Source organism: Cnephaeus nilssonii (assembly GCF_951640355.1).
Source record: "Cnephaeus nilssonii genome assembly, chromosome: 8".
Lineage (NCBI taxonomy): Eukaryota > Metazoa > Chordata > Mammalia > Chiroptera > Vespertilionidae > Cnephaeus > Cnephaeus nilssonii.
In genome coordinates this window covers 28,045,733-28,057,902 of record NC_137079.1, presented here as the reverse complement: position 1 = coordinate 28,057,902, position 12,170 = coordinate 28,045,733, and the positions used below count along the sequence as shown (strand labels likewise).

At 43.0% G+C, this 12,170-nt stretch overlaps 1 protein-coding gene across 9 annotated transcripts in view; it reads right to left on the bottom strand.

Annotated features, from left to right (window-relative positions):
* PSD3 (pleckstrin and Sec7 domain containing 3) overlaps nt 1-12,170 on the bottom strand; it is a 517,431-nt gene that overhangs the window by 20,319 nt on the left and 484,942 nt on the right. For all 9 annotated transcript variants that reach the window (XM_079778598.1, XM_079778601.1, XM_079778602.1 and 6 more), the window contains one exon: nt 1,539-1,682. In XM_079778598.1, the coding sequence (XP_079634724.1) occupies nt 1,539-1,682 (144 nt within the window). The remainder of the gene's footprint in view (nt 1-1,538; nt 1,683-12,170) is intronic.

Genomic DNA, 12,170 nt, shown 5'->3' with positions numbered 1-12,170 from the left:
AGCTGTGGGCCCCAGCTGCCCACGGCGCAGTGGCGGGAGGGTGCTGTGGGAACGAAGCCATGCTGCCATTGGACTGGCCTCTGGGTCCCTACCCCCGGCCCTCAGGCTCCGGGAACCAGAGCCATGCTGCGATGGGACTGGACCCTACCCGAGGGGTCGCAGATTATGAGAGCATGCAGGCTGGGCTGAGAGACTCCCCCCCCCGCCCCCCCGAGTGCACGAATTTTCATGCACTGGGCCTCTAGTAGTAAATAATATTGTAATAACTATGTATGATGCCAGATGGGTACTAGACTTATTGGGGTGATCACTTTGTAATTTATGTCAATGTCTAACCACTATGCTGCACACCTGAGACTAATATAATACTGCTTGTCAACTGAAAAATAAATTAAAAACAAAAAGGATTGAGACTATATTGAGAAGGCAAATTATGGGGGGAGATCTAGGAGAAAAATCTAGGGCAGCTGTTGACAGAGGAATGCCGTCATGTGGGTTGAGCCTCAGGAAAAAAAACAAACCATCAGATGTATATAGGACGAGCTGCAGAGAGACAGTTAGGCACAGCGGCCAGGTTCAGGTGAGAGATGAATGACCTAGGACTTGAGTGGAGGATGCACACCAACAACGGTGAGGAAATGACGCGTAAGATGCTGTGGAGGAAGCTGGACCTGGTCCCGATTAGGTCTGGGGGACTGCAAGAGCCCGGAGGTGGATGCTCAGGTGAGTCTAAGTTCTAAGCCCAAGGAGGAAAACAGGAGGAAAAGCTGGGAATGAAGATGAATGATGGGAAATAAAGTCAACTAGAGCTACAGTGAAAATGAATAGCTAAAGATGGATTCAGCACACCCAACAGAAAAAAAAAGTGGGGGGGAAAAAGACATTGAATGTTGAAAAGTGGCAGCTGAAGGGAGAGTTAGAGGTAGATCCTGCACAGCCTGACAGTTTAATTTAGGAGAAAATTTAGCCACAGGTAACATTTACTGTATATACTGCTTTCAACTTGCTTTTAAATATCCCACCCTCCAGAGTTTATGGATCCTCCCAATCTTTTTAATAACCACACTGGCTATAGCACATGGATGTGCAGGGATGTGCCACATTGCCAGTCTCCGTGTGAAGGGCACTGAGTGGGGGAGGAAGAGCATTGGTGCTGCCTGACGGCAGGAGAAAGCTGATGCTTCATGCCACCCTGTATCTCAGTTTCCCTACTGTGCTTTCTTTTGACTCAACTCTCTTGAAAGACACAGAAACATAGAAAGCAGCCGCCCACCCCAGCATGCCCATCTACTGCTGCGGTCTCTCCTCACAGCAGGCCCTTCCAGACACACAGACTGACAGTTATCTTTGATGTTTGTTTGATGCTTAAATAGAATCATAAACACAAAGAGCCACGAGACCTAGACCATGCCTGAGCTCCCAAGTTAGAGCGGGTGAGGCACACGTCCCAGTTACAGTCACTGTAAAAAACAATGCCTCGTGGAAAAATCATAAAACATCTCAGGTACAGGCTTTTATTACACTCGGGTCCAACACACCTCAAACTCCAGGTAGTGATCTTTCAGCTTGTACTCATCTATCTCCTTGGCCTTCACCTTCTTGTCCGGGGGGTACGAGCGGTGCTCGGCCAGCTCGGTGGTAATCTGCTTCAGCTTGCTCTCGTGTGACTTCAGCTGTTCCTCCTGCAGGAAATAGGAAGCCATTTAATGTCTGAAAATAAATCAGTAAAGAAATCCCTTCTGATGAATGACTTTAATTCACTGAAACCGTCCTGTGAGCCTCGGCTGCAGCATCTTACCACCTCTCTCAAGCCAGTGGCCGGTTCCCAGGTACCTTTGGCAAAAGGGCAACTGAGGCCAGCCTCTCTCCCCAGGCCCTGCCACAAAACAAAAGGCTTTCAGAGGCTTTATCAGGTGTGACTGTCACGGAGCTGAGACACTGTCTCCTGCGATACTCTAACCACAAAGCACCGCCAAGCAGGTAGGTGCCTGTCCCGGGTGCCACACAGTGTGGCTTCTCCACTGCAGGGCCACTCAGCAACGCTGCTGGTTTCTCCACCTGTCACAGTGACCGAGGAACCTACCCGAAATAAGCAAAGCCACTACGAAATAACTCTCTGAAAGCTACCAGATAATATTCTAAAAAAGGTCACAGTCTATGCCTCTTCTCTCCAAAGTAGTACATGTTCTGATGTCCTTCAATTTTATGGATCCAAAGTAGTTACTAAGTTAAAATGTACCTATAGAGTGGTTACTGCCCGAACAGTGCTATTGCAGGCATCATGTGACAATGCAACATGACTGATCCGATGTCAAAGACTTTCCATTCTAGGGGGACCATTTATATCACCTTAGCAATAAGCTACCTAACAAGAGACACTATCAAACCCTCTAGCAGCATTTAAAAAAATAAAACAAAGAGATCGGAATTCTCTTGCATTCCTATAATTGCACGACTGCTTTGTTTACTATTCCACTTTCACATGTAATGATCCAAATTCTTGTTGAGTATAAATTTCACATGTACAGTAAGAAATGGATGAAAGCAAATGAAAAGGAGCTGATTAAACATAATTTCAAAATATAAACGTTTTATTCTAGATGAGTGGAATAATTAAAAAGACTACCAAAAAGGAATAATTATTGACACTAATTAAGATTATATGGCATCATTGTAAATTTAAAAAGATATTAAGAAATTATAAGAGTCATGTATAATGTCTTCAGGATTTGTTATCATGCACGTTCTAAAAGCCAAACAAGGGGGGAAAAATCCAAGTTAAAAACCATCAAAACAGAAGAGAACAATGAAACATTTTAAAAAGCAGAGAATGCCCCGCTGTTGTGGCTCAGCCGTTGTGTCGACCTACGAACCAGGAGGTCACGGTTTGATTCCTGGTCAGGGCATATGTGGGGTTTCAGGCTCAATCCCCAGTGGAGGGCATGCAGGAGGCAGCCAATCAATGATTCTCTCTCATCATTGATGTTTTTATTTCTCTCTCCTCTCTGAAATAAAAACATATTAAAACATCTTACCTAATAATAGTGAAACATGTAAATTGACCGTACCTCCGCTACGCCCACAGCCAAATCAGAGTGAGTATGCAAATTAACCTAACAAAGATGGAAGTTAATTTGCATACATACCTGGGTCCTGGGAACCTCCTTAGCACCCAGGTCACTCCCAGCCGGCCATCGGAGAGGCAGGGAGGGGGGGGGTTGGGGAACCGAGCCTGCGATTGGAGGGGCTTGGGAAGGGGCCAAGCCTGCGATGGGAGGGGCAGGGACCGAGCCTAGGAATGGAGGGAAGGGGGGAAAAATCAATGGAAACATATTCTCAGGTGAGGATAAAAAGTAAAATAAAGAAATGTCATATCCTATGAAAGACACATCTTGAAAATGCCTAAAGAAAGTTGTCATTTTTTCATGGTGAAGGGACTGGAGTCCGTGTTGATGAAAACACCTTGGCGGCTGCGGTGACTGGCAGTGGCTGCAGCAGTGGGATGATGGGGCTGGAGCCTTCCCCTGATCAGCCCGGTTGCCTCAAGCAAAGAGAGGCCAGACTGCGGCTTAGGTCCGCTCCCAACAGGGAGCGGGCCTAAGCCATCAGTAGGACATCCCCTGAGGGTTCCCAGTATGTGAGAGGGGGCAGGCTGGGCTGAGGGACCTCTCCCCAGTGCACCAATTTCGTGCACTGGGCCCCTAGTAAAAAATAAAAAGCAGAGAACATGATTAGAAAATGAGCAACAGAGGTGGCAGGAATAGCAGAGTGATTCAAAGATGATAAGACTTATTTTTAAATACCAACTAACCCAAACAAAACACCTAGAGAAGTCCCAGAAAGAATGGGGGGGGGGACCTATTTTGAGATATTAGAAAGGGGTCTATATCTTCAACCCTGTCATTTGTACACTACTAATACTGAACGCAAATGAAAAATGTTTCAGGTAGCTTTTATTTACAACTTCTCATTCATCTTTCTCCAAGGAGACTATAGACTATGTAATGGACTGAATGTTTGTGTTCCTCCAAAATTCCTATGTTGAAGCCCAGTGTGGCTGTATCTGTAGATGGGGCTTCTGAGGAACTAATTAAGGTAAGTGAGGTCATAAGAGCAGGGCCCTGATGCAATAGGACTAGAGTCCGTGTAAGAAGAGACACCACCAACAGCACACTCTCTGGGCCCAGGCACCAAAAAAGGCTCTGTGAGGACACAGAACAAAGGGGCGACTGCAACCCACAGGGAGCTCCCTCACCACACCCTGCTGGCACCTTGATCAGGGACTTCCAGTCTCCGGGACTGTGACAAAAAAAAAATTCTGTCATTTAAGCCGCCCAGTCTGTGGTACTTTGTTCTGGCAGCCAGAGATGACTAAGAAGAATGTATTAATAGCTATCTTATTTCAAAGTAATTTTCCTTTGTATATTTACTGTGACATATAAATTATTTAATAGAATTATTGGCAAAAGATATTTGGTGACTAGACCATTTTGAAAAATAAAAAAATGAGGTTTTTTTTGTTTAATAAAATGTCTCAGGTATAAAAAAGTCATATTGAATGACATATGAAGAACACTCATGTATCTAACACCCAGCTTAACAAATTATAAAAATAATTGAAATGTCCTGTATTTATCTACTCACCTTATTCCTTTTCTATGCTATTCCTATACCATAAAAAGAGAATTTGTTCTTTAGGTTTTTATATTTAATAAGCTTCCTTTTGTAACTTGTTTTTTTCATTGACATGTTTTTGAAATTTGTTCACATATAAGCTTTACTTCCCTCCTTTTATCCACCGTATAGTATTCCACTGTAGGACAAACTACAATTTCACTGAAGGGTATTTAGATTGTTTTCCGGTTTCCAGAGGCTATTATAAGTGATAGTGCATTAAACATGTTGCCTAATGAATACAAGCAAGGATTTTCCTATAATGTAATCACCAAGAGGTGGCATTTCTGGGTTTCAGAATATGCACATCTTTAAGATGACCCTAACCTGTGTTCCAAGTGTCCCCACTGGTTTCCATTTCCACAGGAAGTTTGAAAGTCCCACTGCTCTACATTCTTGCCAACATTTTATATCACACCTGCACAATCTTTGCTAATTTCCTGAGTATGAAATGATTAGCCATTATAACCTGAATTTTCGTTTCCCTGATCACAGGGAGGAAGCACATGGTTCCACGTTCCTGGGTTTCCTCTTCTGTGACTGGCTGCTGAAATACTGGACCCATGTTTCTATTGGGTCCAGATTTGTAAAGCATAGTGACTTGTCGTTTATTTTAAGAAAATAAATTATTTCCTTTTTTTGGTTAATAAAATGATTAGAATCCAAATACTAACTTTCTTTTCAAATAAGATTTTATGTAACTTGTTAAAAGAATTTACAAAATTCTCTGTAGTTTTGGACTTAGCCTCTGTGTAAATATTCTTTTATATTTTTTATAAAATCTTTATTGTTGAAAGTATTCCATATGTCCCCCCTTTCCCCCATTTATCCCTCCTCCTAGGCCCCCTTCCCTATCTCCCCCCCCCCCCACCAGACCTTCACTACCCTACTGTCTATGTCCATGGGTTATACATATATGCATACAAGTTCTTTGGTTGATCTCTTTGAAATATTCTTTTAGATGTTTGCATCTTCCAAAAGCTTTAGAACTAGGTTTCTCCATCTTTAATAAATCCCAATTTCTACTAATTTTAATGAGGAATACATGCCAAGACAACACTATGCAAAGCATATTATACTCATCATTTTCCTACCCAAACCACAGTTTACTAGGATTTATTCATTGTTATTAAGCTATGGTTTATAAACCCATTTCTATAGCAGTATAAAATGTTAGTCATTTGGGCTATATTTTTATGAAGAAACGAGTTGAAGGAATGTTGAAATTCAATCTGTAATGCTTAACTCCTACTTCACTGCCTTCATGTGCAAGAATTAAGGAAAATTTTAAAATAAAAGCATTTTAAAACTGCATTTTTTAATCTGTCCATTTTGACCAGTGAAATAAAAATACTAGGTGTCTCTTATGGGCATAGGTAAGTAGACGATGCCAATGATTCCCATGCTTTAACCCGCGGTAAAGGAGGTACACAGACTGATGGAGGAAACGGAGGAGAAAGGCAGCGGCCGTGGAGGCGTGCTGCATTCTCAGACTCGGGACAATGAAATTTTAATAGACACGAAGGAGAAAGACCAAGTAGGAGCCCTGCTGTTTTTCTCCCTTTTGTCTCTGCCCTGATGATTAAGTGCGGGAGCAAATATGCTGCTCTTAGAGACGATACTAACAAAAGGGACTTCAGGGAAGGCGCAGAAATACATCTGACCAAGTTAAAGAGAGGGCACAGAGAAAGGAAGTGGCATGCACTCATGGAAACTGTCTGAAGTTAGGAGGGGATCACTTAAGGAGTGGCATTAAATAATAGATGCAAGAGAAATGACCATGGTTATATGTCAGTAGATGTAATTGGTAAGACCTATGATAACATATACAATGAAATGTTATCTAAAAGGCTAGTTTTAGATGACATCACCTAAGATTTAACTTTTTCTTACTTATATAGTACTTTGAGGAAAATTTATATTTTTGTTTTAAAATACTGAACTCTAATTCATCTCTGTGAAGAAAGTATTTCTAACACATGAGGGGATGGGGCCAGGCAAGCGGATGTTCAAGAGCTTGAAGTGAATCAAGGGCTAATTCTGGTGCACAACCCAGGGTTCTAGCCACCACTACAAGGCTCAGAAATTAGCTCTTTATCCTTCTAGACAAAACCTAAGACTTATTACCCCTCATGGAGAAGAGGATGAAAGAAAAGCTGTGAAAAATAAAAGGCAATGACGATACAGAAATGCATGTGTAAGAGGAATAGGAACAGCGAGGACTGGAGAGAGAAGGCAGAAAGAGCCGGGGAGGAGAAGAGTCATCCATCCACAACACTCACTGAACACCTACTATGCGCAGGCATGGTGCTGGGTTCTGGAAAAGCCATAGTTCCTGCCATCCACCTCCCCTCTCCCCCAACTGTGAAAGGACCTGCCATCGCCCCTTCTAACCTCTTCCTCTGAGAGGCACGGAGGTAAGGACAGTGGGCAGCCACCCCTTCACCCAACTTATAAACTCGCCTCGGAGCAACCTTCTTAAATGCAAAGGGCTGCTGCAAACAAGATTGGAATCCTTCCATTTCTTAATGTATCGATGCCGACCTCAGCTTTCAAAACTGCGTAAGCTCCCTGGGTCCCAATGTGCCCTCTCTCCCAAGGTCCTCCACATGCGGGCTGTACAAAGGTCCTCTCTCTGAATCCCACTCAAGAACAGCGCTCCTGCAGATCTCACGCTCCTCCTCACCACAGCACTTCATGCCTATACCACACACGCACTGCAAACTAGTCTCCGATTTATGTGTGAATCTTATTTCCTTCAGGGATTACAGCTCTTTAAAGGCAGAAAAGGTTACTTTTCTCAAATCCCTCTCTCAAATCCTCCAGTGTCTAGTACACTGCTGGGCAGGGACAGAATATGCAGCACCGTTTTTGGCTTACAGATACTACCTGCCTAACATGAACACATACCTCGTTAGCTGAGTGTCAAGACCCCTGCCTTAGCTACTTTGATAATGCCCATGTACCTAAGATGGTACCCAATGTGTAGGCCCTCAGTCAACAGTGGCTGAATAAATGGAGCATTTTTAAAAAGGGAAGGTAAAGGCAGGAGGGCTCACACTGTTCCCTCGGCTGTTTTAAAGCAGGCAGATGATTCAGAGGTAATGACATTCCTAAGAGTCTGCTAGGCAGTTTACCAGCCAAATTGCTAAGCACTGCAGCCCCTCAAACCGCCGCTGTATGGAATTTAGAATAAAGAACATCGGCCTCTGAGTCAGTTTGAAGGGGGCTATTGCGAAAGTACTAGCAGAAAGATTTTGTTTCATCATTTCATGCTTAAAACAGTTTTAAAGACCTTAAACCAGGGGTGGGGAACCTTTTTTCTGCCAACGGCATTTATATATTTATAGCATCCCTCACGGGCCACACAAAATTATCAACATAAAAACTAGCCTGCTATATTTGGCCAAACATTTAATTAACTCGCCCCTAATGCCTTGGCAGGGCCAGACCAAATGATTCCCAGGGCCTTACACTGCCCTCAGGCCTGATGTTCCCCACCCCTGCAGTTGAACAGTGTTTAGTGAGCTTCAGAATAATTTCAATATGATTTAATTAATTGTTTTATTGAATATTTAATGTACATTAGATATAGACCTCTGAGAAATGAATATAAAATTTATTTTGGAGAAATAAAGTCATTACCTAAGGCCATGACAGAGTTTGGGCTGCATCTTGTTGGCAAAGTGAGCCAGTTAAGGGTAAGTGACATGATACGAAACTTATTTTAGCCAGAACTGAGGAGGATGGATTGGAGAGAAGCAAGATTAGAGTGAGAGAGAACTCAAGTGGTTACAGGAATAGCTGCCAGAGTTTTCAGAGTGGGTGTGTGCATCCGAGGCAAGAAGATCCTGGGGGAGAATTTTAAAAATCAGCGTTGAGACATAATTCCGTGCCATCCAGTTTACTCATTTAAAGTGCAGCAGTCACTGCTTTTAGCATCTTCGCAGGGTTGTGCAAATAGCACCTCAATTTAATTTTATGGCACTTTAGTTTCCCTAAAAGAGATTCTTTTTGAATGGAATCTCAGTATGTCTTTTGCAACCAGCTTCTTTCACTTGGCATAATGTTTTCACGGTCCATCCATATTGTAGGGTAGATCCCATTTTATTCATCCACTTATCAGCGGATGGCCAGTCCCACCTTTGGCTGTTATGAATAATGCTACCAGGAACATTTGTGTAAGAGTTTTGTGTGGGTGTATGTTTTTATTCTCTTGATCTCTAAGTGGGAGTGAAATTGCTGGGTCACATGTTAACTCTATGTTTAATCATTTGCTGAACCACCAAACTGTTTTCCAAAGTAGCTGCTTCATTTTACATCCCAACCAGCAATGCATGAGAGTTCTAATTTCTCCATACCCACACCAACGCATTATTTTCCTTTTGTAAATAAAAAGATTTAAAACAGTCATAGCCACCCTAATAAGTGGTTTTGACTTCCACTCTATTTCCTTAATGATTAATGATGGTCAGCATTTTTTCATGCTGTATTGATAGTAGGACATGCAATACATTTTATATAAAGAATTGTATATATACTGTGGAATATCTGTCTACTCAAATAGTACTGATAAGGTGAATGATTTAAAAAGTCATAAGACCACTGATCTAGGTAAAAGATGACAAAAGTATGAATTAAGGGAAGTGGGTAGGATATGAAAGATCTGTGACTGAGAGTGTGGGATTGAATGGTGTGGGAAGAGGGTGCTCTGGCCAGTGAGGGACATGACTCCCAGAATGACTTCCTCTACTGAAATCCCACCCGTCTGCCTGTGAAAGGAGGATCTCAAGAGGCTGTGACCTCTGTTGACCTTGGAGCCGGACCCAGGCAATCAGATGCTCCTCACCCCCTCCTCTGTCCCTGGAATGTGCTTTCCCCTTGCCTTCCACACACTAGAAACCGCCAGGACACAGCCTTGAGAGAGTAGGTGTTGCTGAGACCATCTGGATGGCACGCGCGATGGAGCCCAGTGAAGGCCTCTGTAGAAACTTTTAAGATTCTGGTCGGTGGGTGCAAAGACCTACTTATATCAACCCTGTGCACATTCAAGTCTGAAAATGACTGCTCGGTCCTAAATAGGTCCTGGAGAGGGCCGACTGTGAAACCCTGTTTGGAGTGTTACACCAGCAGGAGAAACGAGACTTACACTTCCAAACGGGGCCCTCCGCCCCCCACAGGAGAAGTGCTCTGGCAGCGCTGCCACGGAAAACAGTGGAAGAAGGTGACCCTCCCACACAGCACAGCTGTTCCCAAGAACCACCCTGCACTGACAATCACCAGCTTTAATAATGAAGACTAACATGTTTTGGATAGAAGACAAGAATAAATGAAAGAAAAGCTTGCAGATGACAGGGTGATGAACAATGTACCTGTAAAAGCACCAAACAACCTTTTAATTGAATGTTTAGTTTTTTCCTAAGACTGTTTACCTTTATTCCAGCAGGGCACTCAGTGTTGTGCGTGTATTTTGTACACTGAAATCATCCGGTGGTTCTGGCACTTAGGGGAGCCACAGCCAGGCTGGGGGCGTATGGAGAAAGGGAAGATGGCTGGGCTGAAGCAGTGGCTCTCTATGGCAGGGGCTGGATGTTGACCACCCCCGGACATGTGGCAATGTCTGAAGATATTTTTGGATATCACAGCTCGGGGGAGATACTGGCACCAGTGGGCAGAGGCTGGGATATTGCTAAACATCCCACAATTCATCCTACAACAAAGAACCCTCCAGGCCAAACTGTCAGCAGTGCCGAGGCTGAGAATGGCCGGGCTGCGGACGAGGACCCGTCTGCGAGGCACTGAAGGACTAACTCATGGGCATCCAGACACATCCTGGGATTCACTGAAGGTGCAGGATGACTCCAGCAAAGGCCACTCAGTGGAGGGAGCCCCAAACGCCCGCACCCGGCTGTGTGTGACCCGCCTCTTCTTCCCTCCTTCTAACCTGTCCTGTATCACCTGGGTGGCTTTACACATTTGTTTCTAAATTGCCCCTTTGCTCTCAAAGGTAAAACATTTTTTTCATTTAGTAAATAAACACGATGACATGGGTAAAAAAATTGAAATAAAACAACAGAGCTAACGATAGAACCTTAAAACCATTCTAGAATGATCTCCGTGTTCTCCAGAGGGAAAAGTAAGGCCCACAAAGGTTTGGTGATTTATGTGTAGGGAAGAAAAGCATCTTCCTATTTTACAAAGTAATTAAATTCTTGAAAGGGCCTGGTTATCTTGTCTGATGTAACACAGGAGGATACTGCCTTTTGGTTATTGCTTTTTTATTTAAAATCTTGAATTCATCATTTTGGTCACAGTACACAGATTTATTTAAATTAGAGATTCTGCCTTGATAAAGGTGCTTGCCTGCCTGGTCTCACGGTAAAAGTAGACAAGTAGATGAACACATTCATTTTCATGTACAAGTACTAAGTGACTTGCTAATATATAGCCTGCACGTAAATAGGACAATAGCACATTTTTCAAAGTAGAAAGTAAATAGAAATGTAGATTCTGCAGTGAGGAAAGAACAAGGAAAAACTCGTACGTTGCTCTATGCTTATTAATGTTCCTCCTTAACTTCAGCTCCCCTTTTGCCCTGAATCTTTCATAGGAGTAATTGTGAGAAAGACCAATCTGTTGAAAAATAACCACTGGGAAATCCCTAATGAAATTAATAGACTAAAACTCAATTTCTGAAGGTATTTTTTCCCCTCTAGTGGTTCAATTGTCTTTTCCTCTTCTTACCTTATGTAATGTGTTTTATTGTTTGTGTTAAGTACAATTATGTGAACATTATGCTAAATATCCAGAATAAAGTGGGGAACTGCATTTGCTTTAAGAGGCCAGACCTCATTTGGGTTGATGGAGAAATCTGCCAACATATTCTCTGGTCATCAATAAGAGGTAACACCTTCCTTTTATCTTAGGAGTGTTTATTATCCTTGAAAATTAAATGCCATTCTGCCGTGTAAAGTGAGCTGGCTTCGTCCTTCCTATTCTTACCAGCTTTCTGGGCAGTCCATGTATGCATCACACTAGCAATGGCTCACCACACATGGTGAGCAAGCATCCAATTCATGTTAGTAATAATTGTGAATTTTACGAAAACAAAAGAACCTTTCCTGAAACCATGTCTCCCCTCTTCTTCCTGCCAGTCTGTTTTTTATAAACTTAGGGCGAGACTTATACACATTCCCTTCCTCCACTTCCTTACTGCCTTTCATTTCTTCTGCAAAGACCAACGTGGCTTCTCTTCCCATCACTCCATTCTGCTCTCACCAACGGACCCAATGACCCCCCACCACGTCACAGTGGACATTTCTCTCCTATTTTTACTTGGCTTCTCTTCCTTTTCTTGGCACAACATTCTCCCTGTGTTTTCTTTTGTTTGTTTTGTTTTGTTGTTTGTTTTCAAAGAACAAAAAAAATTGCTGAGTGTCTGTCTGATCTGCTTCTGAGCACCAGGCACTGCAACGTTTGGAGTTAGAAAGAGGAAA